The following is a 22,386-nucleotide window of genomic DNA, read 5'->3' as shown; positions in this document are numbered from 1 at the left end:
GTAGATCCACACCCTCCCCCCCCACACACACACTCCCTCCCCATTGACCCCCATCAACCACAGATCCACTGGATCCCAAAACTTGGGTCTATCTCAGACCCAGTGGATCTCAACCCCCGTCGTCCCAGACCTGGTGGATCCCAAACAGACACTGGATCGAGCAGGCCCAGAAGCTCCAGTGGATCCCAGTCCTGGTAGATCTAAGCTCTGGGAATTCCCCCCTCTCCCCCAGCGGATCCGATGGATATGGTGAATCCTGGATAGACCCACCTGAAGAGATCCTGCACAGATCCCACAAATCCCACCCCTGGAGATCTCAATTCAGGAGATCCTGGATCCTCCCTCCCCCCCCAGGAGGACCAATTGCAGTGCAGGGAGGGCCCAAAGTGAACCAATCAGGACACGGCAGGGTCAGAGTCAACCAAACAGCATCAAGTTTATCAGCTTGACATTGGCCACGCCCCCCAAAATGACTGCCAGTGGTATGGAGGGCGTGGCTTTAATGGCAACCATCTTGGGGGTGTGGCCTCAACGCTAGCCATCCTGGGGTGCCATTGGCCATCTTGGTGGGTGGGGTCTGGCTCAGGCAACATCGCCCATGGGGAGGGTCCTGGAGTCGCCACCGGAGCTCAAACCCCGCCAGCGGGAACTCCCTGGGGTTGGGGCAAAAACCAGAGAGTTTGGGCACAAAAGGGGCATTTGGGGAGGGAAAGGGAGGATTTGGGGGTGAAAAGGTCCATTTTGGAGGAAAAGGGACAATTTTGAGGTGAAAAGTGGCAATTTTGGAGGAAAAGGGAGGATTCTGGGATTAAAAGGACAATTTTGGGATTAAAAGGTCAATTTTGGAGGATAAACGACAATTTTGGGATGAAAAGTGGCAATTTTGGGATGAAAAGCTAGAAGTCTGCAAGAAAATGGGCAATTTTGGGGCAAAGAGGGCAAATTTGGAGAAAAATGGACAATTTTGAGGCAAAAAGGTCAATTTTAGAGGAAAATGGACAATTTTGGGGTGAAAAGGCCCATTTTAGAGGAAAATTAATTATATGGGGTGAAAAGGTCAATTTTAGAGGAAAATTGGCAATTTTGGGGTGAAAAGGTCGATTTTGGAGAAAAAAGAGAAGTTTGAGGTGAAAAGGGATGATTTTAGGGTGAAAAGGGCCAATTTTGGAAAAAAAAGTGGTGATTTGGGGGAAATGGGTTTTTTGGAAGAAGCGGATGATTTTTTTACAGGGAGAAAGGAAAATTTTTGGGAAAAAGGTCCATTTTGAGGGAAAAAGGTCCATTTTGGAGGAAAAGGGATAATTTCGGGGTGAAAAGGGATGATTTTGGGGTGCAAATGGGAAATTGTCCCTGCCCCCTCCTCACCTCTCTTCCTCCGGTACATCCAAACAGCCAATGGGAGTGCGAGGAGAATCCCAACCCCGCCCACGGCACAGCCAATGACCAATGGGAGGAGCCTGAGCCGGCCTAGGCGTGAAACCCCCCCAGTGGCCCCCCCTGGGTCAGAAATGAGCCCTAAGTCCCCCAAATCCCCCCTAAATCCCTCCAGATCCTGTCAAATCTCCCCCAAAGGCCCCAAATCCTCCCCAAATCATTTCAAAATCCTCCCAAAATCCCCCCCAAAAGCTCCCCAAATCCCCCTAAACCCCTTCAAAATATCTCCCCAAATCCTCTCAAAATCCCCCCCATCTCCCCAAATCCTCCAAAAATCCCCCATAAATCCCCCCAAATCCCCTCAAATCTCCCCAAAATCATTCTAAAATCCCCCAAATGCCACCAAAATCACTCCAAATCTGCCCCAAATCCCCCAAAATCCTTCCAAATGCCACAAGAATCCCCCCAAATCCTCCTCAAATCCCCCCAAATGCTCTCCAAATCCCTCCAAAATCCTCCCAAATCTCTCAAAAAAACCCCCTTATCCTCCCAAAATCCCCCATAAATCCACCCAAATCCTTCCCAAAACCCTCCCAAAATCCACCCACCTCCCCTAACCCGTAATTCACTCAAATCTGCCCCAAATCCTCCCCAATCCCCCCAAAATCCCTCAAAATTCCCTGAAAACCCCTCCAAAAAACCCCCATAAACATCTCAGAATCCCCCTAAAATCCTCACCAAATCCTCCAAGCCCCCAACCCAAAATTCCCCCAAATCTGCCCCAAATGCCCCTAAAATCCCCTCCACCACCTCGGAACACCATCTCCACAGCCACACTCACCACCTCTGTGACCACACCCACCATCTCCATGACCACGCCCCCTTCTCCCCCCACTACTTTTGAGAGACTCACCAGGAGGCGGGGGGAGGGTCAGGGGGTCGCTGGGAGGGGACAGGACCCACCCCTCCCCCAACTGCTCCTCGTACTGGCAGGTGAAGGCCCCCTGGGGGGTCGTGGCCTCAGTGTCACTGGGGGGCGTGGCCAGGGCAAGGCTGAGCTGTGATTGGCTGCCCACCGTGGTGTCGACCAATCTCTGGACGCCGCCGTGGAAGAAGTAGAAACGCCGCTGGGTGGGGCCAGAGTGGGCGGGGCCGGATGGGACATGGTCATTGTGGGCGGGGCTGGAGGGGGCGATGCAGGTGAGCAGCAGCTGGGCGTGGCCGGGGGGTGTGACCAGGAGCAAGGTAGGCTGGGAAGGGCGGGCTTGAGGGAGGAGGGCAGAGAGAAGGTGGGGTCAGAGAGAGGTTGTTGTCAGGGACTGTTTGTGTGGTCATGGAGAGGGGGCATGGCCATGGGGAGAGGGGAGTGTGGTAATTGGGGTGGTGGGCATGGTCATGAGGGTGTGGTCATGGAGAGAGAGGGCGTGGCCAGGGGCTGGGGGGGATTTAGTGGGTGCGTTGGGGGATTGGGGGAGTTTTGGGAAGTTTAGGGGGGATTTGGAGAGGGGGTTGAGGGCATTTGGGGTATTATTGAGAGTTTTTTGGGGGATTGGGAGGATTTAAGGGTGTTTTGGAGATTTGGGGGGGATTTTGGGGGGTTTGGAGGCATTTGGAGGGTTTTGGGGGGATTTTTGGGGGGTTTTAGGGAGTTGTGGGGAATGAAGGTCAGAGGATGATGATCAGGGATGATGAAGGTTATGATGATGAAGGTCATGGAGGAGCGGGATGGAGGTCAGAGAGGAGGAGGATGAAGGTCTGAGGGGGATAAAGGTCAGAGAGGATGGTGAAAGTCCAAGGGGGATGAAGCCCATGGAGGAGGAGGAGGATGAAGCTGATGAAGATGAAGGTGGTGATGAAGGTCAGGGAGGAGGAGGAGGAGGATAAAGGTCAGGGAGGATAAAGGTCGGAGGGGTAGAAAGGTGGTGAAGATGAAGGTGAGGAAGATGAAGGAAGGTCAAAGAGGAGGAGGATGAAGGTTCATGGGGGATGAAGGCCATGGAGGAGGAGGAAGAAAGTGATGAAGGTGAGGAAGGTGAGGAAGATGAAGGTGATGAAGATGAAGGTCAGAGAGTAGGATCAAAGGTGATGAAGATGAAGGTGATGAAGATGAAGGCCATGGAGGAGGACGATGAAGGTGGGAGGGCGATGAAGGCCCCACCTACCTCTGACTGTCACCTGCAGGCCCTGGCTGGGCGGTGACATCACCCAGGTCCCGCCCACCTCCTCCTCCACCCGGCAGCTGAAATTCCCGGAGTGCTCCAGCCGGGATTGCAGGAACAGCAGCTCGGAGACATTCCCAACGGGAATCTCCGCCCCATCCCGGAAGAAGCAGAAGCGAATCCCGAATTCCCGGTGGGAAAAGGAGCAGTGGAGGCGGAGCCACTGCCCCTCCCCCACCACCCCCGAGGGAGGCTCCACCCAAAGGGAAGGGGGAGGAGCTGGCTCTGGGCAGGGAAAAACCGGGAAAACACCATCAGATCCCAGGATTTGGGGGAAAATAGGGAGATCTTGGGGTGGTGGGGTTTTTCACTGGGATTTGGGGTTAGATTGTATGGGATGGGATTTGGGGTTGTATGGGTTGGGATTTGGGGTTTGATGGGATGGGATTTGGGGTGCATCCACTGGGATTTGGGGCCGGATCCATTGGGATCTGTCCCCATATCCCTTTAGCTCTCACCTCTGACCGTGACCGCCACCTCCTCGCTCAGCTCCGACAGGATCCACTTCCCCTCCTCCTCCTCCCACTCCTCGTATCTGCAGCTGTAATTCCCGCTGTGGCTCTGGTCGCTCCTCTCCACCCTCAGCTCCGCCTCCTCTTCACCTGGGATCTGCTGGATTCCCGGGATCACCCCCAGAACCTCCCACCCGGCGCGGGAGAAGTGGAATCGGCGTTGTCGGGCAGGGCTGAGGGGGGCGGTGCAGACGAGGCCGAGGGGCTGCCCCTCCACGGTGACACCGCCCGGGGGGGTTGGGGACAGCCAGGGGGCAGGGGGAGGGGCTGCAGAGAGGGAGGGGAAGGAGGGGGAAAGATCCCCAAATTTGAGTTGGATCCCGGAATCACAGCCCGCACCCCAGCAGGATGGATCCCTGTCAGTTCCGGTCCCACAGCTCCGAAGCTCAATGGAACCGGGATCCAGGGGATCCCAAATCCAGTCAATCCCAACCCACACATAGCCAGGCTCCAGTAGATCGGAAATCCAGTTGATCCTGACCCTCTCATTGCCCAGCTCCAGTAGATCCCAGAGCCAGATGATCCCAGATCCAGTTTAACCCACCCCCACGTATCCCAGACCCACTAGATCCTAGATCCAATAGATTCCATCCCCACACATCCACGATCCAGTAGATCCACGTCCCTGAAATCCCATGCCCATTAAATCCCAGCCCCATGGTCCCCATGGATCCAGGAGATCCTACTCCTACCCATCCCAGATCCTGAAGATCCCAGATCCTGGGAACCCCAGCCCCACCTCTCTCATCACCAGTAGATCCTAGGGCCAGATGAACCCAGATCCTGTTTAACCTACCCCCGCCCACCCCAAATGCAGTAGATTCCAGACCCACACCTTCCAGACCCACTAGATCCTAGACCCACCAGATCCTGGCCCCATTTCTCCCAGATCCAGTAGGACCCAAACCCACCACCCCCTGACCCAGATAGATCTCAGACCCAGAAGATCCAAGATCCAGTGGATCCCAGACGCAGCAGGTGCCACCCCCAGTTCTCCCAACCCCAGCAGACCCAGGATCCAGTAGATCCCCAAACCTGGTGGGTCCCAAACCTGGTGGATCCCAACCCCAGTGGATCCCCACCTCCACGCTTCACAACTGCACTGGATCCCAGATCCAGATTATTGCACCCCGCCCCCATCTCCCAACCTCAGCAGACCCGAGACCCCCCAAATCCTGAGCCCAGTAGGTCCCAGCCCCACATCTCCCAGAACCAGGTGACCCTAGATCCAGCTCATTGCAGCCCCACCCACCAGATCCCAGCTCTGTTTCTCCCAGATTCAGTAAGACCCAAACTCACCAACCCCAGACCCCGCTACATCCCTGATCCAGATGATTCTGGATCCAGTAGATCCCAGACACAGTAGATCCCAGCCCCAAACCCTCCAGATCCCAGACTCAAGATCCAGTGGATCCCCAAACCTGGTGGTTCCCACCCCCACACTCCACAACTCCAGTGGATCCCAGATCCACTTTATCCCCATCCCAACCCCAGCAGATCCCGGATCCAGAGGGATCCATGCCATTATTTGGAGGTGTGTCCAAACAAGGCAATTTGGGGGAGAACCCCCTCCCCCTTGAAGGCCTGAGGTGAAGAATCCACTGGGGGAGGGCGGGGCCTGAGAAGGCTCCACCCACCTCTGATGGCAATGACAATGGATTGGCTTTCCAGGGAGTGGGCGGGGCCTCGGGAGGGGCGCAGGAGGGTGTAGGAGCAGGTGTGAGCCCCCCCGTCGTGGGTGCCGGTGATGTTGAAGGTGTAGGTGAAGGATCTCCGTGACGTGCGGACGTCGACGCTCCAACCGCTCGTGCCGGAGATCCGGAAGCCCTGGAGCTTCCCCTCGGTCCCCCCGGGAGCAGTGCAGACGATGGACACGGTGTCACCGATGAGGTACTGGGGCTTCTCTGGTGTCACCGAGATGTTGGGAGGAGGAGGAGGCAACTCTGGGAGGGGTGGGGTTGGGTAGATTGGTTGATTGGGTTGGTTGATTGGGTTGGTTGGTTGGTTGGGTTGGCTGGTTTGGTTGGTTGGGTTGGTTGGTTGGGTTTGTTGGTGGGTTGGGTAGATTGGGTTTGTTGGTTGGCTTGGTTGGTTAGTTGGATGGTTGGGCTTGTGGGTTGAGTTGTGTTGGTTGGTTAGTTGGGTTTGTTGGTTGGGTTGGGGTGGTTGGTTGGGTTGGTGGGCTGGGTTGGGTTGGTTGGGTTGGTGGGCTGGGTTGGTTGGTTGGTTTGGGTTGATGGGTTGGTTGCTTAGGCTGATGTATTGGGTTGGGTTAGTTGGTGTGTTGGGTTGTTGGTTGGTTGGGTGGGTTGGTTGGTTGAGTTGGTTGATTGGGTTGGATTGGAGGTTCTGCCCTAAAATGCGTTACCTGAAGGTATCACCCGGGGAAGGAGAGTCTGGAGAGAGGCTGGAAAAGAGGAAAACATAGAAATGAGAAAGAAAAGGGGGAAAAGAGGTGGAAAATAAGAGGAAAAGGGAAAATTTGGGAAGGAAAAAAGGAAGTTTAAAAGAAGGAAATATTAAATAACAAAATAATATTAACAAATAATAATAATAATAAAAAATAGAGAGAAAAAGGGGAAAGGAAAAGGAAAAATGGGAAGACAAAACCCAGGAATTATAAATGGGAAATGGAAAATAAAGAACAGGAAAAGTGATTAAAAGGAGAAATGGAAAAGTTAAAAAAAAAAAAAAAGAAAAAGAGGGAAAAAGAGGAAAACTGAATAATAAAAAGGGGAGAATAGAAGAAGAAAAGGACAAAAAAGGAGGAATTTAAAAAAAAAACAGAAAAAGGGGAGGGAAAGAGAGAAAGGGAGGAAAAAGAGAAACAGGAAAAAAGAAAAAATGGAAAAATAAAAAGAAAAAGAAGGAAAGGGGAAGAAATAAAGGAAAAGGGAAAGAAATGGGGGAAGGGGGAAGAAGTGGGAGGGAAAAGGGATGAAATGGGGAAAAAGGGAAGAAAGGGAGATTAAAGGGAAGAAATTGAGGAAAAGGGGAAAAAACTGAGGAAAAGAAAAAAAATGGGTGAAAAAGGGAGAGAAAGGGGGGGAAGGAAGAATTGGGTGAAAATAGGAAGAAATGGGGAAAAGGGGAAGAAATAGGGGAAAAAGAAGGAAAGAAATGGGGGAAAAGCGAAGAAATGGGGGGAAGAAATAGAGGAAAAAGGTGATGAAATTGGGAATAAGGGAAGCAATGTAGGAAAAAGAAAGAAATGGGGGGAAGGGAAGAAAAAAAGGAGGGAAAAGAAGGAAAGAAATGGGGTAAAAGGGAAGAAATGGGGGAAAGGGGAAGCAATGAGGGGGAAAAAAGGGAAAGAAATGGGGGAAAAGAAAGAAAAAATTGGGGTAAATTGGAAGAAATGGGGAAAAGAGGGAAAGAAATGGTGAAAAGAGGGAAAGAAATGAGGGATAATGGGAAGAAATGGGGGAAAAAGGGAAGAAATGGGAGGGAAAAGGAAGAAATGGAAGGAACACAATGAAATGGGAGATAAGGGAAGCAATGTAGGACAAAGAAAAAAAATGGAGGGAAAAAGGAAAGAAGTAGGGGGGAAAGGGAAGAAATGGGGGAAAAAAGAAAAACGGGGAAAAAGTGTGAAAAAGTGTAAAAAAGTGACTTTTGATAGGAAAAAATGGTGATGAAGGAAAAAAGTGGTGGAGGAAGGGAAGAGGTGTAGGGTAATGGAGGCAACCTGGGAGGAGTTGGGATAAAGGGCAGGGAAATGGGTGGGAAAAGGGAAGGATTGGGAAAATGGAGGGAGGAGGAGGAACAGGGGAAGGACTGACCGAGCAGCGGGATAAGCAGCCACAGCTCCATCCTGCTCCGTGTCCTCCTTGTCTGTGGCTCCTTCCCCTTCCCTAGTCCTCCCACGTGACCCTCTGAAACCCTCAGAAACCCTCTGAAAAAAGGGGAAGAACCCCTGGAATCTGGTGGGAAGTTGCGACATCCCCGCGTGGGGCCTCGCCCCAGGATGTCACCAGTGGGCGGTGACCGATGACTCAGCCGGGGGTGGTTGGGCAATTCCAGAGGGTTTGGGAGGGATTGATCATAAATTTGTGGGGGTTTAGAAACTGGAGGGTCTTCGAGACACCAAAAGGACTTTTTTTTTTTGAATGGTGCAGGGGGGGGAAGAGGAGAAATCAGGTGGATCAGGGATTGGGGGAGAAGGTGGAGGGGGTTGGTGGCACCTTCTCTTTGGTTGCACCTTCTCCTTGGTGGCACCTTCTCCTTGGTATCACCCCTTCCTTGGTGTCACCTTCTCCTTGGTGTCACCCCTGCAGCCCTGGGGCCCCATGGCCTCCTTGTCCCTGCTCAGCAGCCTGGGAGGTGCCACTCCATCGTCCAGGACTTGGCATTGCACATCCCACATCCCAGTGCCCCAGGAAGAGCCCTGAGCAATGAGGCAGGGACAGGATCTGCCTTCCCAGGGGGTGGGGGTCAGAGCTTGACCCTTTGGATTAAAAAAACAAGTCAATGCTTATTTAGCATCAGAGCCACCTTTGTCTTGCTTGTCCATCCTTGTCATCACTATTTGCAGTTTATTATTCCAACTGAAATCTGGGAACACTTTCACAGTCGTGTCCCTCAGTGGAACCCATTACCACTACAAGAAACTTCGCAATTTCCATCTCATTTTGACGTCATGAGGATATTTTTGACACACTCTCAGGGATAAAGTCTGCTGTAAAAATCATCAACCCCCCACGAGAGTCATTACATGCCGGGGCTGTTGCTGTGCTGCTGAGCTGGGCCGGGCTTCAAAGAGACAGCTCTGCTGGTGAGCAGCACCTCTGCACAGCCCAGCAGGGCTGAGGGCACTGTCTGCAGCACCCAGGGCACAGGAGAGAAGGCAGAGAGGTGAGAGGCAGCCTGGGCTGGGAGGGGACTGAGCTCTCACTACAGGAGAAACCTTCCCAGGTTTTGAATGGATATTTCTCTGGCTGTAGGACACTTAAACTTCCCTTCCGGCAGGGATCTCCTAAAGCTGCCACATCCCACAGCTTGTAGGATCTTTCAGAAGGCCTCTCCCAGTCCCTGCAGGGCAGAGGAAGTGGCCCTATGGCAGAGCAGGGCACGAGCTGCAGGCAGCAAGGGCAGGCAGGAGAAGGGAGCAGGAGGTGAAAGGGATCCTGGGCTGGGAGGACAGGGCAGAGCTGCTCAGGGGAGGAACCTTGGCAGCCCTTTGGCACGGGAAGGCTGTGGCTGCAGAGCAGTGCAGGGGAGTTGCTGCAAGTGGCTCTTGCAGCTGCCAAATGGCAGCCCTGGCAGGAGCTGTCAGGATGGCTGTGCTGGATTTGCTGGGGGGCAGCAGGAGAAGCTGCTGCAGAGCAGGACTTGGTGGTGGCCCATCAGAGGCCCAGGGCCAGAAGGTTCCCTGTGCCAGGGCTGGCTGTGGGGTGGGAAGGTGGGGGTGCAGCCAGGGGTGCCCAGGGCTGTGGGGCAGAGCAGGGTCCTGCCCCCCAGGGCTGTGTGTGCTGGGGCAGGGACTCTGCTGCCTGCCAGGGGCAGCTCTCAGCCCGGCCAAGGAGCTGCCACGGCCCTGCAGGGAGAAGGGCTGGGGGGAAGGAGTGAGCCCTCCTGGCAGGCCAGGGCTGGGCAGGGCCCTTCAGCTGCAGGCTCAGGGCTCCTCCCAGCTTCAGCTGCACCTGCTGCCATTTGCAGGGGCCCTGCTCAGGAAGCACATCCACTGCCAACACCTGCCCCTTCCCAGCCAGCGCAGGGGCTCTGGGATCTGCTCTGCAGCCCCTGCCCAGGCAGAGCTGCCCCTGGGCCCTGGGCTGGGCATGGGCTCTGTCAGCACTGGCAGGGAGCTGAGCTGGGCACAGGGAGGGGCTGCTGGCAGGAACAGCTCCTCACACACACCCCGGCAGGGAGGGAGAGGCAGCTGCTGCCACAAGTGCTGGCCAGGGGGATGTGGCCCCTCCCTGCCTGTGTCTGTGGCACAGAGCCCTTCCCTGAGCAGCTCCTGCCTGGGCTCCTTTGCCAGCCCAAGCAGAGCCTCTGCCCTCAGGCCCACGGGGGCTGGGCTGGGCATTGCCCTGCAGCAGCCAGAGCCCAGGCAAGGACAAAGCCCTCCTTTCCATCTGGCTCTGCCTGTCCCTCCTCCCTTGGCAGCAGCACTGGGGCATTTCCCTGACATCCCCTGCTGCCTGGGCTCTCCTTGTTCTCACCCTTTTGTTTTCTGAGCCAGTGTGGGGTTTGAGGGGACAGATTCCTGTGCAGACACAAACCCTGTGGGTGCTGCTATGGGGATGTGTGTGTGGGAGCAAAGTGCCCAAGTGCCCTCCAGAAGGAGTTTTTGGGTTCCTATCCCAGAGTTCCTGCTTCCAATGGTGCCCTCAGGCAGCAACAGCCAGAGCTCAGGGGAGGGAGCTGCAGGGAGGTCTGACTGAGGACAGAGAACCTGAGAGTGGGGTGGCTGTGAGACGTGTCCTGTTTGGCTGCAGCAGCCTGGTCTAACTCAGCATTGACTTCTCCTCCTCAACAGATCCAGACATTCTGAGGAAGCAGCAAATGCCCAACAGCAGCTCCATGGCCCAGTTCCTGCTGCTGGCATTGGCAGACAGGCGGGACCTGCAGCTGCTGCACTTCTGGCTCTTCCTGGGCATCTCCCTGGCTGCCCTCCTGGGCAACGGCCTCATCCTCAGCGCCGTAGCCCGCGACCAGCACCTGCACACCCCCAGGGACTTCTTCCTGCTGCACCTCTCCCTCACAGACCTGGGCTGCATCTGCACCACTGTGCCCAAAGCCATGCACAACTCCCTCTGGGGCACCACAACCATCTCATACACAGGATGTGCTGCATAGCTCTTTTTCCTTTTCTTCTTCATGTCAGCAGAGCATTTCCTCCTGACCATCATGTGCTACGACCGCTACGTTGCCATCTGCAAACCCCTGCACTACGGGACCCTCCTGGGCAGCAGAGCTTGTGCCCACATGGCAGCAGCTGCCTGGGCCACTGGGTTTCTCTATTCTCTGCTTCACACAGCCAATACATTTTCCCTGCCCCTGTGCCAGGGCAATGCCCTTGGCCAGTTCTTCTGTGAAATCCCACACATCCTCAAGCTCTCCTGCTCACACTCCAGCATAAGGGAACTGGGACTTTTGGGTTTAGTGCTTATTTCTTTTTTGGTTGCTCCATTTTCATAGTTTTCTCCTATGTGCAAATCTTCAGGGCTGTGCTGAGGATCCCCAGTGAACAGGGCTGGCACAAAGCCTTTTCCACGTGCCTCCTTCACCTGGCCGTGGTCTCCCTGTTCCTCAGCACTGCAGTGTTTGCGCACCTCAAGCCCCCCTCCATCTCCTCCCCATCCCTGGATCTGGTCTTGTCAGTTCTGTACTCGGTGGTTCCTCCATCACTGAACCCCCTCATCTACAGCGTGAGAAACCAGAAGCTCAAGGATGCCACAATTAAAATGATGACTGGATGCTTTTCAGGAGCAGTAACCTGCCTCTTTTCTTTTGCAGAACACTGACTGTGTAAAACTTCATTGGCTCAGCCTGCCTTCAAACCCTTTTGAGAGTGGTGGTGGTGGAGTTTTCCTGTATTTTTTCTCTTTATATGTTGTTAACACAGAACTTTATTCTTCATCCCATATCTAATTCACTCTCTACCTCTTTGTTTTGACCCACAATTGTGTAAATGAGGAACATTCCTGAATGCATTTAAACAAAAAAAAGTTCATGCAGCAACTTCTTTGTCAAACATCCTGTTTTTGATATTCTGTACATGAGGGATGACAATCTCTGAGTATAATAAAGGACTTGAATCCTTTTTCAGATTCTTGCTCCAAGAACTTCCCTGCAGCTGGAGGGCAGTGCCTGTGTGCAAAGGAGAAGGGGTAGAGAGTCCTGGGACAGGAGCACTGCCAGGGAGCAGCAGCTCTTGGTCTTTTCAGAGATGCTCTTTGTCCACTGCCTCCCTCTCCTTTCTGCTCCTTGACCAAGGCCTGAGTGCTCTGGCAGCTCAGTCACTGCTGTGGGTCAGTGCTGTGACCATGGGCAGGGACAGGCCCTGGGCACTGCTGGGACAGGACTGGGTTTCTTAACATCATTTCCATCAGAAAAGGGGATCCCCCTGGGCAGTTCCTGAAGACTCTTTTCCTTTTAAGAGGTTGGTTTAAAGAACAAGCCAAGGAATAGACTCTCCAAAGTCCCCTTGCTTGTCTTGTTTCCCCATTCAGGCCGTGCAGGGAGGGAAGGACTCACTGTGGTACTTCAGGGCCTGAGGGCTGGCTCAGATGTTCTGTGCTGGTGGCCAGTGGCAAATGGTCTCCAAGTCACCTGCCTGGGGCTCTGCAGCTTGTGCTGGTTCTGATGGCAGGGGAGGCCTTGTGTGTAGGAAATGGGGAACTGCAGGAGAGCACAGAGGATCTGCAGGGACAGCCCATCCCATCCAGTCAGCAGTGACTGGAGCCCTGGAGCAGAATCCTGCCCAGACTGGAGTCACCCACAGCTAAAGCACTAAATGTCTCTGGGAACTGGTAAAGGAGAGTTCTGCAACCCCAGGGGACACAGCAGGAACAGAGAAAGGACTCTGGCCAGCGATTCCTCTTGCCCTCAGTGAACTCCCACTGTGCCTGCCCAGCTCAGGGAGGGCTGTACCAGAGCCAGGGCTGGGCTTTCCAGGAGGGTGTCCTGAAGAACTCTGCAGCCCACAGGCTGGATGGAGTGGAGCCCTGCCCTGCCCTCTGTGCCATTGCAAACAGCCCATGGTCCTGCCCAGCCTTGTTCTTGGCTACTGAGCCTTCCAGGAAGATGGAAGAGGGTGGAGAGGAGGGATCCCCATCCTACTGGCCATGCTTCCCAGCCTGACCAGCATGGCCAGGGCAGGCTCAGCCCAGGGTGCCACAGCCCCTCCCTCTGAAGAGCAGCCCCTCCACCTCAGGGCCTTGCAGGGATCCCAGGCTGGGATCTGCAAGTGGCCAAGGCAGCCTGGACACACTGCCCTGGGCAAAGGGATGTCCCTGCAGAACAGCAAGGCAGCATTTCTGTGCCTGCACAGAGGAATCCATGGCACAGAGAAAGCTCTTTCTGCAGCCCCCCTGGGGACAGGCTGCTCTGTGCCTGGGCCAGGACTCTGTGCTGGGCTGGGCAGAGGGGCTGGCACTGAGGGGCACAGTCAGGCTGTGCTGGGCATCTCCTGCAGATGACACCAGGGCTGCCGCAGTTGCCCTGAGCTCCATTTGCTGTTGCCATGCTGAGTGTGCAGCCCCTGAACTGATGGGGATGCCGAGACTCCTCTCTGTGCCCCAGGAGCTGCTGTGCCCTTCAGAGGGGCTGGGGCTGTGGGGGAATGCCCAGAGCTCTGCAGCTCCCTGGGGTGGGCACTGCTGTGGGGCCAGAGCAGAGTGGGCTGCTCCACCATTGACCTCTAGAATGAAATCACGTCCGATTTTCTCCTGAAGAACCATAAGGATTTGTGTTGTTTCCTAAGCACTAAACTGGAACTGAGGGACAATAGAAAAGATTTTGGTGTCAGGAATATTGAGAAGACTGGGCAGTGTCACATGGAAACCTCTCCCAAACCCTTGCAAAGGCCAGAGCCATTCCAGAGGTTCCTGGGGCCTTGGCAAAGGCAGACATGGAACCAGTCTGCAAACAGGGCAGCAAGGAGGTTTGGCAGAGTTCCAGACTGCTCAGGCTCAGCAGGGAAGGGGACATGGCAAGTCTTCCTGAAGCCATTGCCAGGCATGGGACGGACAAGGCAGGGATTGCAGAACTCCTGTGGGAGGAAAAAGAAGGAGATGTTGTGTGCCCAGACTTCAGCAAGTCCGTTCAATGCCACAATGGCCCCTTGATTCCATGAGGTTGCACAGGGTCATAACAAAGCTGACCCCACCTAGATTAAAGTTTGGGGGAGATTAGGAGGATCTGGGACAAAAAGGATTGGATATTTGGACAAGGAATTGGGGCTTGGTCAACAGAGAGGGAAGATTTTGATGAGGTAAAACCAGGTTCTGGGAATGCTGAGGGTGCTGAAACACCGAGTGTGCAAACACTCCTGATGGACCTTTACCCTCTCTGTAACCTCAAACCCCAACATTCCCCAAAAGTGCTGCCCCTCCCATTCACAGGAATTCACTGCACTCATTCCATGCCAGAAAAAGCCCAAATTCAGAACTCCAGACTCTTTTTTGTCTTCCAATGCCCACCCCAATCCCAAACTTGTATTACCAGTATAAAAAGCCAAGTTTTAATCCTGACCCAGCCCAAAAAGCTCTTCACCTAATCATGAACCAGACCCTGCCAGAAGAACAACAAAGCTGCCAAAGTTCTGCCCAATCCCCACCCTGAGCTCTAAAGCCCAAGGCCTGACCATGAAGCACCCCCACAGCCCTTGGGAGCAGGGCAAGGACCTGCAGGGCCCAGAGCAGGCCCAAGGGGTTGGCAGAGCAATGGGAGGTGACCTGGATCTGCTCAGCTCTGCAGGGACCCCCAGCAGAAGGGCCTGGGCTCTGTCAGGGATGTCCTGTGGCACAGGGGCTCAGCATCAAAGCCAAGAAGACCAAGTGCACATGGGGCTGCCTTAGGGGTAGTGTGGCCACCCAGACAAGAGAGTTGTCACCTCCCTGCACTCAGCCCTGGGATCACCATATCTGGACCTGTCTCTGTCTGTCGAGCTTCCCATAATGGAGGAAGGAGGAAAAACTGGAAAGGGTCTCAAGGAGATCTGGTTGGGTACTAGAACAGTCTCCCCAAGGAAGGGATTACAACACCCAGCCTGATAGAGTTCAAAAGCTATTTGGATGACACTGGCAGGCACATGGTGTGACTCTTGGGCATGGTCCTTTGAAGGGCAAGAATTGGAGACGATGATTCTTGTGGATCCCTTCTAACTCAGCATAATCTGTGATTCTGTGATTCTTCAAGGACTGAGCTTTTCTTGGTACTGGAAAGAGAAAAAAAACCACCAAGTGAAGCTTGGAAGGTTCAGACTGGAGATGAGGAAGAAGAAGTGTCATTCAAATGGACCCTTCTGATGAAAGAGGTCAGCAAGAGAGTGTCTGGAGCAGCCCATGGCTTTGTGTCCCAGGGAAACAGCCAGAGCTGGGGGACAGCAGAGCCATCAGGGAGGGCCCAGAAATGCTGCTGGGAGGGGGTGGGAAAGCAGGAGGGGTGTGTGCAGCCTGCAAGGCCAGAGGAGCAGCAGGGCCAGGGGAGCACAGCCTGCAGCAGAGATGGCCAAGGGCTCTGGCAGGGCTGCAAGGCCCAAAGGCACCCAGGCCTTTGTGCCCTTGGCTCTGGCAGCTGCCTCTGCCCCTCAGGCCACCACAAGCAACTTTCCTTTGTCTGCCTGCACTCCTGGCCTGCAAGGATCTGCTCTAAGGAGTCCCTGGGGAGGCTTTGTCAGTGCCTGCCCTCAGTGGGGCCCAGCAATGCTTCAAGGGACTGGGAGTTTGGCTTCTGACTTCTTGAGCAGCTTCTTCAATCTTCTCTCAGTACCTCAGGATCATGGACTCTGCTGCAAATACTCCATGGGGCTCATTATAATCCAGAAATCCCTCAGGATCTCTTTGTATTCCTTTAATTGTCTTCAAGGCAACCTGAAAAGAAGTCCTTTTTAATTCAAGGATTGATATTTTTCAGTTCAGAGAAGAGGTGACAGAGGTGTTCTCCAAGTGATCTTGATGCTGAGTGTCTCCTCAGGAGATCCAGACTGACCCTGTATGACCAACCTTGCTCCTCACCCCCCAACCTCACCAGTTCTGACATGGCCCATCTTGGACTGACATCCCCCTTCTTGCATTAGACTTTGAGCTCTGCAGCTGGATGTTCCAGCCCCGTGGCACCATCTCCCTCCTGCTCTCCTTAGAGCTCTGCTTGCACACAGGCCCAGGAAAAGTTTTCCTCTTTCTAAGAAAAGACAAGAAATGTAAAGCATGAAGAACCTCCCTAAACATCCAAACACCTGTAAGCACATGCTCAGCACAAGCTCCCCCTGATGCTGTCACCTTTCTCTCAGGGACAACGTTATCAGAATGGTTTTTCACAAGTCCATATAAATGCATCGATAGAAGCACAATTCAGGAGCTTGCTAATGAGACAATCAGACTCCTGAAGACAAACAAGCTTTCACCTCCCTTCCCACATGCACAGGTGAGAGGGATCTGAATGGAGAAAGAGGATGGAGAGGAGAAAACTGGGAAGGCCCTTTGTCTTGACAGTCTGTGTGAGAAGATGAGCATTGAGATGGTCAGTATGTCAGGACAGGTGTGAGGATATGAGAGATTAGGGAAACTCAATAGCCCAGATAACAGGCAGAACAGTGGTGCTGAAGCTCCAGGGGAAGAGCGAGACTTCTTTGGAATGTCCATTTTAAAAGGCCCTGGCATTGGTAGAGCTCTGCTGGGAGTGAAGACAAACCAAGGTGGCACCATCTGGGACAGGGGCCAAAAGTGCAGCCCAGGGAAGCACAGACTGCACAAGGTGCCTTTGGGAGCAGTGAGACATTGAAGGGCTCCAGGGGGTGACGTGTCTGGCACTGAAAGAGAAGAGCAGGAGCAGGGACTGTCCAAGGATAAATCAGGCCCCACCAACCTGGTGGCCTTCAGGATGAAGTAACTGCACTGGTGCACAGGGGAGGGCAGAGGATGTGTTTGAGCTCCACTTCAGCTCAACTCTTGGCCTGGTTTCCCTCCTACAGGGCATCATCCAGCACCATCTCCAAGTGCTTCCTGAAGCCTTCAGAGATGGGCACTGCACCACTTGCCTTGGGTGTCAGGAATGAGTGGTTTGGGTGGTTTAAAGAATCATTGGCAAAGGAATTGGCAAAAAGCAGGTTTTAATATAAATATGTGAAAGTGTGACCTAGCAGAGTTGAGTGACAAGGTTCAATCTATTTCCTACTACATGGATGAAGTAAACACAGGAAAATCTGATTAGAAGTAATAATAATAATAATGGCCAGTCTTCACGAGCGAAGATCCGGGGAAGGTCTTTACACCTTCCAGCCTGCGCATTGGATTTTTTAGGTGAGACACAGTGTGCGCGGAACTGAGCCCACCCTTTAATCCTAAGGTTCATCTGCCGGGGCCAAGCGAGCTTGGACGGTGGCAGCGAGGTCCTTAGGACGTAGGTGGGTTGCCTTTAAGGGCTAACGAGCCCCACCTGCCCGGGAGTGGCCCTGACCGGGAATCGAACCCGGGTCTCCGCGGTGATAGCGCGGCGCCTTTACCACTAGACCACCAGGGGCCCCTACTGATTAGAAGTAATTTAGAATGATTTACACAGAGATGCAAAAAGCTGAAGGTTATTATTATATTTATTATTATAAAGGTGTAAAAGATAAGGAGGCAAAAGAGATCGGTAGCACTTAAATCATTGACCAATTTAATCTTTATAAAGGGATTCAGTAGGATTTGCTACAATCATAACAGTGACAATTATTGATTCACTATAACAACATTCACAGCACAGTCAATGAACACACACACACAGAGGGAGAGTTGTGAACATCTGTGTGTGTAAAGGTACCTCTCAAAAATTCCCCTTGTTGTTAGGGAAATGCTCCTCTCAAATCCCTCTGTGTTCCCAGGAGACAAGGGTGGCATTTCAAGGAGTGTGTGTGTGTGTGTCTCTTGCTGGGTATCAGCCCAGGCCTCCTTGTCAGCAACAGTCTGCTGAATGTCACCAGCTTGAGGGTTCCCAAGCTCCAGGAGGCTCCAAGAGTTGTCCCACAAAGTGGAAGGTGCTGAACAGCCACTGTGGCCCAGGAGAGCTCAAAGGGCCTCACTCAGGACTGCTCTTGATAGGGTTGCAAGATGGTTGACTTTGGCCACCACTAAATCTCCCTTCTGGCCATAAGTCAATTGAGAAACTACTGGGCTATCTTGCCAAAGTGAAGTAACAGTTGTCCTGCTCCCCTGGGGCTACAATTCCCAAAAGTGATGCTCCACTGGGCTACAATTCAGGGCAATGTTTTACCAAGGCTACAAATGGTAATTGCACCTCCTTTTTTGGGCAGCTGATGACTGTGATTGTTCCACCTCTGGCATGCAAGAGCTGCTGGTATGATCAGGCAGTGCCTGGTGGCTCCACTGGGATGCTCCATGGACACTTCACTGCTCAGCTGCTTCAGTCAAGGCTTGGTTGGATTGGTTGGTTGGATCTATTGGTTGGTTGGTTAGGTTAAGTTGGTTGGGTTTGTTGGTTTGGTCAGTTGGTTGGGTTTGTTTGTTTTGTTGGGATGGTTGGTTGGATTGGTTGGGTTGGTTGTTTGGGATGTTTGGGTTGGTTGGTTGGGTCAGTTGGTTGGTTGAGGTGATTGCTTTGGTTGGTTCATTGGGTTGGTTGGTTCATTGGGTTGATAGGTTGTTTCTGTTGGTTGGGTTTGTTGGTTGATTAGTTGGGTGGGTTGTTTGGGTGGATTGGGTTGGTGGATCGGTTGAGTTGGGTTGGTTTGTTTGTTGGTTAGGTTGGTTGGGTTGGTTGGGTAGGTTAGTTGGATTAGTTGGTTGGGTTGCTTGTTTGGGTTGGCTGGTTGTTTGGTTGGGTTAGTTGAGTTGGCTGGTTGGGTTGGTTGGGTTGGGTTGGTTTGTTGGATGGGTTGGTTGGGTTGGTTTATTTGTTGGTTGAGTTTGCTTAGTTGTTTGGTTGGTTGGGTTTGTTTTTTCTGTTGGTTGATTTTTGGGTGGGTCGGGTTGGTGGGTTGGCTGGGTTGGATTGGTCAGGTTGGTTTGTTGGTTGGGTAGGTTGGTTGGGTTGGTTGGGTTGGTAGGGTTGGATGGTTTGGTTGGATGGTTTGGTTGGTTGGTTGGGTTTTTTTTTTGGTTGCCTTGGTTGGGTTGATTGGTTGGGTTTGTTGGGTTGGTTGAGTTGGTTGGTATGGTTTGTTGGTTGGGTTGGGTTTTTTGGTTTGGTTGGTTGGTTGGGTTTGTTTGTTGGGTTGGCTGCTTGGTTGGGTTGGTTAGGTTGGTTGGTTGGTTTGGTTGGTTGGTTATGCTGTTTGGTGTGTTGGGTTGGTTAATGTGTTGGGTTAGTTGGGTTGGTGGGGTTGGTTGGTTGAGTTGGTTTGTCGGATTGGTTTGTCAGGTTGGTTTGTTGGTTGGTTGGTTTGTCAGGTTGGTTTCATTGCTTGGATTGGTTTGTCAGGTTGGTTGCATTGGGTCGGTTGGTTGGTTGGGTTGGTTGGTTGGTTGGTTGGGTTAGTTAGTTGGATTGGGTTTTTTTGGTTTGGTTGGGTTTTTTGGTTAGATTGGTTGGTTGATTGGGTTGGTTGGATGCGTTTTTTGGATGGGTAGGTTGGGTTGGGTAGGTGGGGTGTGTTGGGGTGGTTGGTTGGTTAATTTGGTTGGTTGGGTAATTGGTTGGGTTGGCTGGGTTAATTGGTTGGGTTGGTTGGGTAAATTGGTTGGGTTGCTTGGGTTTGTTGGTTGCGTTGGTTGGGTTGGTTGGGTTTTTTGATTTGATTGGTAGGTTGATTGGGTTGGTTGATTGGGTTTTTGGTTGGGTTGGTTGGTTGGTTGCTAGTATGATCCAATCTCTGCCTCTCCTGGCAGTTTTTTCCCCGCATTCTCCACCAAAAATGTCATGGGTTTGCTCTCGGCCAAGTTTCTCTCACCCCCCCAAACAATTGCTATAAGTTGAAAAAAGGTTTATGCAGATAAAATAGATCTCATTGGGGATAATATTATTAGGATTTATTAGTAGCAAGATAAAAACTAAAGAACTATATCTACAAAAATTCTAATTAGGTAAAAGTACCAGGTATTTACAAAAATACCCCTCCCCGCTTTGTATCAGTCCAGGAGGAGAAGCAGTCTCTTTCTCTCTTTCCAGAGCTCCCGGTCTTTTAAATTACTTTGCAGCACTCAAAAGTTCTTCTTCTATTATCTCTGATTTGTCACAGCTGGAACTGTATCTCTATCTCTCTCTCTTCCATGTCGGCCTCAGGGCTGGGCCTACCCCTCTCCTGGACTAAGACCAGAGGCTGGGGGGTTACCCAGGCCCTGTAGGGTCTTCCATGGACTGCAAGGGGGCACTTGCCTACCATGGATCTTCACCACAGAGGCTCAGGGCATAATGGCTTTTGAGTTCACCCCTGTTTCCTGTGGGGTCCCTTCCCATGGGAGAACAGTCTTTGATAGACTTCACTAATGTGAAGAACTGGGACACAGTTCTTCCATTCTCTGCTGTCCCTCAGGGTCACAAATTCAGCTTCTCTAGCAGGGATCCCTCACTCAGATCCCCAAAACCTACCCGAGCCATTTTACTCCATCATAGTTTTCTCTCTCTCTCCATGGCCTACAAGTTTCTAGCAGGACTCTGTTTCATTTCAGGTTTCTCATGAAGTCTCAGCTTCCTCGTCCATCCACTTACTTCAGTGTAAGCTCCTCTATGAGCTGCATGGGGGTCTCCTCACCCCAATAAACATCCACAGGTTGCAGGGTTTTATTTTTCAGTCTTCCCTGCTGAAGGAAGAGGGGGGGATGGGGAGAAGCAGCCCCCTACTTCAAACTTCTCTCCTGCTTCTGCCAGCTTTGACCTTGGACATTTGTTATGTCTCTGCTGGGATTCCTTCTGCAGCATTTCTCCTCCAAGCAGTCAGTCCTTCTCTAAGTTTTTTTTTTTTTTTTCTCTACTCTCTTACAGGAGAGAAGGGGGACTTCAGTTCTACACCTGCCCCTGGCCCAGGGCAGAGGGGAAAGGAGGGGGCCCTGACCCTCCTTGGGCCTGCCTCCTCTCCTACATGACTAGAGCTACTAATTTCATCTGCACCACCACCTTCTCTTCCGTTCTCTTATATGTAATTGGTAAAGGCGTTACAAAAACTTTTGATTGGCTTTTTCTCTGGAAACCCACCTGGAAAAAACTATTTTCAGTCCCGGAGTGGGGGTGCTGGTAGGCAAACTCATGACACCTGTGATCAGTCAGTGCTTTGGGCAATGCTCTATTCTGGTGGAACGTTACTCTTTGAACTTTTGCCAAGCTCCCTTATTTGCTAAAGGTTCAAATAAAACTGTGTTATTTGACCTCCTGAGAAAAGGTGTAGGGGCATCTTTTCCCTTGTGATATTCCTCAAGGTTAAAAGAACTGAAGGACCTTTCAAAATATGCAGAGCACAGATATTCTGGCATCTTATGTATTTTTAAAAGTAAAAGCACTTTGATGAGCTCGTAGCTCAAACCTGGGGTCTTACAGTCACCATCCCTGGAAGTGTTCAGGAAACATTGAGCTGTGGCACTTGGAGACACAGTTCAGTGGTGAAGATGCCAGTGTTGGGTTCATGGTTGCCCTCCATGATCTCAGAGGTCTTTTCCAACCTTAACAATTCTGTGATTCTCTGCTGACTCAGCCACTTCCCTGGACATTCTTTTCCAATGCTTGATAACCTTCAGTCATCCCTTTGATGCTGCAGCCAAGGAACAGAGCAGTGATTTTCACAGTGTTCCTGGATCACAGGATGTCCATACCCAAGGACATTTCCATCAGCACCTTGTCCTTCCTGCAGATCAGAGTCACCTGAAGCCTCCAGGCCCTCCACGCTGGTAGAGACGCCCCAGGCAGCAAAGCCCTGTCCTGCCAGGCTGCACAGCCCAGCCCTGTGTCTCTCTGGCCTGGGCACAGCAGGGTTTGCTCTCCTTGGGGCACCTCAGCCCCTCTGCCATTGCCATCTGCCCCCAGCCCAGCAGGCTCTGGAGCAAAGCGCGGCTGAGGCCAGCACAGCTCTGCTCTGACAGAGAGAACCTGAAGGCAGGGAGAGGAAGAGGACAAAGTCTTGTTGAAGCAGCATGAGGAAGAATGGGCTCAATGACCTCCTATATTCCTGGGCACTTTCCTGACCCTGTGTATCAGGTTTGGGAGCAGGGAGGGGGCTGCAGGTTTGCCTTAGGGAAGAAGAGATCAAGAGTTGACTCTGTGGCAGAGACAGCCAGTTCCAGGTGGCTCCAAAGTTACCCAGCCAGTGCCCAAAGCTGAGCCAAAAAGCAATTGCAGGGGCACCTCTGGAATAACCCTTTGGAAAAAGGATAAAATCCAGGGTGCTGGAACCAAGAGAGGAGGGAGGGAAATGTGGGAGAAACAACCCTGTAGGCAGCAAGGGGAGTGGAGAAGGAGGAGGAGTGAGAGAGAGCCTTGGTGGTCCCTGGCAGCCAAAAGCCAACTCCCCAGCCCTGACAGCCCCAGCTCAGCCCAGCACAAAAGCTCCTTGAGGTCTGAAGGTTCTTTGCAGCAGCTTTTTAGCAGAGCTGCCAGATGAGCCATCAAAGGGGATGCTCAGTTGGGTCTAAAACCTGTGTGATCCTTGGCAGCCTTGGCTCTGTAGGATAAAAAAGAATTAAAGA

At 52.6% G+C, this 22,386-nt stretch overlaps 1 protein-coding gene across 1 annotated transcript; it reads right to left on the bottom strand.

The window, feature by feature from the left end:
- Nucleotides 1-411: 411 nt before the first annotated feature.
- LOC126646124 (titin-like) lies at nt 412-7,969 on the bottom strand. The gene is made up of 8 exons (XM_050327218.1): nt 7,888-7,969; nt 6,474-6,512; nt 5,743-6,048; nt 4,052-4,372; nt 3,537-3,818; nt 2,288-2,638; nt 1,366-1,467; nt 412-653 (listed from the first exon to the last, which is right to left on the bottom strand). The coding sequence occupies exons 1-8, from the start codon at nt 7,916-7,918 to the stop codon at nt 583-585; spliced, it is 1,503 nt and encodes a 500-aa protein (XP_050183175.1). The 5' UTR covers nt 7,919-7,969; the 3' UTR covers nt 412-582.
- Between the last annotated feature and the right edge of the window lie 14,417 nt (nt 7,970-22,386).

Source organism: Myiozetetes cayanensis, unplaced genomic scaffold, assembly GCF_022539395.1.
Source record: "Myiozetetes cayanensis isolate MyiCay16 unplaced genomic scaffold, myiCay2020 scf321, whole genome shotgun sequence".
Lineage (NCBI taxonomy): Eukaryota > Metazoa > Chordata > Aves > Passeriformes > Tyrannidae > Myiozetetes > Myiozetetes cayanensis.
The sequence above is the reverse complement of the archived record's forward strand: the minus strand, read 5'-3'. Positions and strand labels throughout refer to the sequence as shown.

Excerpts from the sequence above, each read along its gene's own strand:
- LOC126646124 (XM_050327218.1), bottom strand. The coding sequence starts at position 7,918 with ATGGAGCTGTGGCTGCTTATCCCGCTGCTCG. Across the intron at positions 6,049-6,473 it reads TCCCCGGGTGATACCTTCAG|AGTTGCCTCCTCCTCCTCCC; the intron begins GTAACGCATTTT and ends CACCCCTCCCAG. Across the intron at positions 2,639-3,536 it reads CCTGCAGGTGACAGTCAGAG|CCCGCCCTTCCCAGCCTACC; the intron begins GTAGGTGGGGCC and ends TCCTCCCTCAAG.